Source organism: Chinchilla lanigera, unplaced genomic scaffold (assembly GCF_000276665.1).
Source record: "Chinchilla lanigera isolate Chin_1 unplaced genomic scaffold, ChiLan1.0 scaffold00092, whole genome shotgun sequence".
In the NCBI taxonomy this organism is placed as follows: domain Eukaryota; kingdom Metazoa; phylum Chordata; class Mammalia; order Rodentia; family Chinchillidae; genus Chinchilla; species Chinchilla lanigera.
The window spans coordinates 7,332,960-7,337,846 of NW_004955493.1; the positions used below are offsets into that span (position 1 = coordinate 7,332,960).

At 55.2% G+C, this 4,887-nt stretch overlaps 1 protein-coding gene across 1 annotated transcript in view; it reads left to right on the forward strand.

Annotated features, from left to right (window-relative positions):
- The window catches only part of Znf48 (zinc finger protein 48), a 17,070-nt gene extending 13,613 nt beyond the window's left edge, over window positions 1-3,457 (forward strand). The window contains exon 2 of the mRNA XM_005405252.2: window positions 1,404-3,457. Coding sequence (XP_005405309.1) covers window positions 1,404-3,196 — 1,793 coding nt within the window. The 3' untranslated portion in view covers window positions 3,197-3,457. The remainder of the gene's footprint in view (window positions 1-1,403) is intronic.
- Window positions 3,458-4,887: the final 1,430 nt, after the last annotated feature.

Here is a 4,887-nt window from a genome sequence, read left to right on the forward strand (position 1 = left end):
CCCCATTTTACTTAGCCTGCTATTCAGTCCAAAGTTTGAGTGCTTAAACTAGTTGCAGTATCCTTTTCCATCTTTATCTTTTATTCCTCTCATGGTTTTCCCTTTGCTGCGCATGTCTGTTTCTGTCTCATGTCTATCTCATGATACAATGCAGTTGTTCTGTTTTGTTTTTGTTTTTGAGACAGGGCCTCGCTATGCAATTCAGGCTGGCCTTGAGCTCACTTTGTAGCCCAGGCTGGTCTTGAACTCACAGTGATCCTCCTGCCTCAGCCTCCCGAGTGCTGTGATTACAGGCCTGTGCCACCATGCCCGGAAACACAGTTGTTCTGAATCCACAATTGCAATTATTGATACTTTATCATATCTCTTCTATCTCTAGATACCTTGAGGGATAGATGTGAGTACATATAGATACACACAGGATGACTGAAATAAATACAGAATAGGCTAGTATAACAAGATACGATAACAAGAACAAATACTAGGTTTTCCAATGCAGACCATATAATGAAGGGTTAACATAGGTTTGGGTATCAGATTGACCTGGTTTTGGGGTGGGGGGGATATAGCAACACAGCACCTGCCTGGCAAGTTCGAGGTAATGAGTTCAATTCCTGGTAGCAAAAGAAAAAAATTTTGACTTTGCTACTTTCTATTAGAACTTAGAACTCTTGGGGTTTTTTTGTTTTGTTTGGTTTGGTTTGGTTTTGTGGGTACCAGGAATCGAACTCAGGACTTTGTGCTTTGCCAGGCAGGTGCTTGTACCACTGAGCTATATCCCCAGCCCTACTATTAGAACTTTGAGCAAGTGACCTAAATTCTCTACATCTCCATGATTATAAAATGTGGATAGTAATAATGTTATTTCCTACAATTATTGTAAGGATTCAGTATTGCTTAGTTCAGTGGTTGGGATATATTAAGGACATAGTAAAATGAAGTTATTATTACTATTGAGAGGTACTCACAGTAAGTGCTCCAGAAATTCAGAGAATGAGGGATCCTTAAGGTCACATGTTTGCAAAGAAGTCTCCCAGAGGAGGTTATTATCGCAGATAGAGACTGAGGCAGGCCGGGGTTGGGAGGGAGGGCTGGGGTTGTAGCCCAGTGGTAGAGCACTTGCCAGAGTGTCCTAGGTCCTTGGTTTGATCTGTAGCATCAAATATGCACCAAAAGGTGCCAGGCATGGTGGCGCACGCCTGTAATGCCAGCACTCAGGAGGCTGAGGCAGGAGGATTGCCACAAGTTTGAGGCCAGCCTGGCGTACGTAATGAGTTTAAGGCCAGCCTGAACTACACAGCAAGATCCTGTCTCAAAAAAACTAACAAACAAATATACACCAAAAGAACATGATGAAGGCCGAGCCAAAGGCTGAGGTCTCCAATCCCATTTTCTTTCTCCAGGTCTGGGAAGTGAGAATGTGGAGATTGTTCAGCCAAATGAATTTGACCACGCCCCACAGGATGCAGATGAATTGGGGTTCAAGGAAGAGCAAGATCTGGCCCCAGGTCACGACGTAAAAAACGATTCTCTCAAACCTGAAGGCATCCAGATCTGGGATGACTTATGGGTCCAGAGAGCAGGGCTGGCGAAGCCCCAGCCTCGGGATCGAGGCCCCCGGGTGCTCGGGGAACCACGCTGGGGCCAGGCCGGTGCTGACCGGACTGCAGTATGTGGCGAGTGCGGCAAGAGTTTCAGGCAGATGTCAGACCTGGTGAAGCACCAGCGGACTCACACCGGGGAGAAGCCCTACAAGTGCGGGGTTTGTGGCAAGGGCTTTGGGGATAGCTCAGCCCGCATCAAACACCAGCGAACTCACAGCGGTGAGAAGCCCTACAGAGCCCGGCCGCCAGCCCAGGGCCCCCCAAAGATTGCTCGGCCCCGGGTCCCTGCTGGTGAACGCCCCACTATCTGCGGCGAGTGCGGCAAGAGCTTCCGGCAGAGCTCTGACCTGGTGAAGCACCAGCGGACACACACCGGCGAGAAGCCCTACAAATGTGGCATCTGTGGCAAGGGCTTTGGTGACAGCTCTGCCCGGATAAAGCACCAGCGGACACACCGAGGGGAGCAGCCCCCCCGGCCAGTGGTGCCCCGAAGGCAGCCGTCTCGGGCAGCCAATGCAGCTGCGCAGGGACCCAAGGCTCCGGACAAGCCATATGTCTGCCCTGATTGTGGCAAAAGGTTTGTCCTCAGCTGTAGCCTCCTGAGCCACCAGCGCAGTCACCTAGGGCCCAAACCCTTCGGCTGCGATGTGTGTGGAAAGGAGTTCGCCCGGGGCTCTGACCTGGTGAAACACCTGCGGGTGCACACGGGGGAGAAGCCCTACCTGTGCCCCGAGTGCGGCAAGGGCTTTGCCGACAGCTCCGCCAGGGTCAAGCACCTGCGCACGCACAGCGGCGAGCGGCCGCACGCCTGCCCGGAGTGTGACCGCACCTTCAGCCTCAGCTCCACTCTTCTCCGCCACCGGCTCACGCACGTGCAGCGCCAGGCCTTCAGCTTCCCCAGCCACCCCGCGGCCCCCCTAATCCCCAGCCCCCCTCCGCCTCCTCTTGCCACCAGCCCCCCACTGACTCCCCGAAGTCCTTCACGCTCGGGTGATGGGCCTTTCGGCTTACCTGGCTTGGAGCTGGAACCTGGGGGCCCGCAGGCCGGCGAGCCCCCCCCGCCGCTGACTGCGGGTGACAAGCCCCACAAGTGCCCCGAGTGTGGCAAGGCCTTCCGCCGAAGCTCTGACCTGGTGAAACACCTGCGGGTGCACACGGGGGAGAAGCCCTACCTCTGCCCCGAGTGCGGAAAGGGCTTTGCCGACAGCTCAGCTCGCGTCAAGCACCTGCGCACCCACCGTGGTGAGCGTGCTCGGCCACCAGCGCCATCTACTCTCCTGCGGCCGCACAACCCTCCTGGCCCAGCATCCATGGCCCCTCGACCCGTAGCCCACGCCCAGCCCTCTGGACCCAGCCAGCCCCGCGTGTGTGGCTTCTGTGGGAAGGAGTTCCCCCGGAGCTCAGATCTGGTCAAACATAGGCGCACACACACTGGGGAGAAGCCGTACAAGTGTGCAGAGTGTGGCAAGGGCTTTGGTGACAGCTCTGCCCGTATCAAGCACCAGCGTGGGCACCTGGTCCTGAGGCCCTTTGGGATAGGGGATGGTCGGGCACGGCCCCTCAAGGAGGAGCCCCCAGCGGAACTGGAATGATGGGATTCAGGGAGGGTGGAGGCCCAGGAGACCAAAGGGAGGTCTGCTGCTGAAGCAGAGGCAAGGGTGTGGGAGGCAGTGGGGGGAGGAGGAGGGGAAGAAACCGGAGGAGCTAATAGATAGGAACAGACTGGAGAAGTAGCCCTGACACTCAGGAAGCCGTCCTGGCTAGGTGTGAAGACCTCGATGGTGTGGGCTGAAACCTCCAGCTTGTAGAACACCGGCACACAGTAGACACTCAATAAATACTTGTTGACGAGAGAAACTGGCCTTAGCCTGAGCACCCTTACTTAAAATACCGTGTTCCTACTGCCTCTTTTCTGTTAGGAGTTGACCCCTTGTTGAGGTAGGATGGCTCACACTTGTAGTCCCAGCTACTCAGGGGGCTGAGGCAGGAATGTTTGAGGCCAGCCTGGGCAGTTTAAGAGAAGCCCTGTCTCGGAAAGGGCTGGGGTGTAGCTCAGTGTTCTCTGGGTTCAATCCTCAGTACCAAGAAAAAAAGACTCCTTCCAACCTTGCCCCAGAGACCAGGCTTTGACCTGATCGGTGCGGTGATGGGGCTTGTGGAGTTTAAGGTGTGGAAATGAGGGAGAGGCACCTTGATGGGCCTGTTGGAAAGTGTAGTGGACAGACCCACTCCTAACCTGTACCCACAGGACATAACCTCAGCCAGGAAGAGCCGGCGCTCTTGCACGGGGAGCAGAACTACGTGCCCTTGAGGAACCCCACCCACCCTGACACCTGGTCACTGACAGAACAACAGAGACAGCAGGGGGAACACATGGCATGGGTCTAGATGCCGCACCCAGGTCCTGTTGGATATCGGCAGGGACCCACTGTCTGGGTGAGTGCAGGCCAGAAGGAGAAGGGGCCAGGGAAGCTCCACAGCCAGATGGCCACGTTTCCATGTGTCTCCTTAGTAATAAACTGTTTCTTGTCTGAGCTTTGAATTCTGTGTAGGGTGTGTGTGTGTGTGTGTGTGTGTGTGTGTGTGTGTGTGTACATGCATCCACATGCACAGCAAGGATTAGCAAGGATTAGAAATGTCTGGGCGTGGTGGTGCACGCCTGTAATCCCAGCACTTCAGAGGCTGAGGCAGGACAATCGTTGCAAGTTTGAGGCCAGCCTGGGCTACAAAGTGAGCTGAAGGCCAGCCTGAACTGTATAGTGCGACCTCCTCTCAAAAATTGCCATTGGGGGCTGGGGATTTAGCTCAGCACAGCGCCTACCTGGCAAGCGCCAGGTCGTGAGTTCGATTCCCGGTACCGGAAGAAAACAAACAAAAAAAAATTGTCTTGGGCAGCCACTTTATAGCTCTAACGTCTGCTTTTCAGACTGCCACCAGGTCCCTCAACTGATGGCTAAGGTCTGGCTTCCTAAAGGCACCATCAACGCAGTAATTCAGAGCTCCTTGCTTAAAAACTGGGGTAGGCTGTGGAGGGAGGGCAGGCGACAGGGAAGCGGGGCATGAGTGTTCCTTAGCCGGGCAACACGGTGCCCACCCGCCGGGTAGGCGCACCGAATGCCCAGACCCTGATGCACCGCCTCCCTGAAGCCCCAGCCTACATCAAGAAACAAGGGCTCTGGTTCTCCAGCCCACGGGGAGGCCCCTGGCATTGCCCAGCGCCCGGAGCGCCAGTGCATCCTGGGAGCGGGACATTGCTCAGTTTGTTCTGAGGACAGTGCCAACA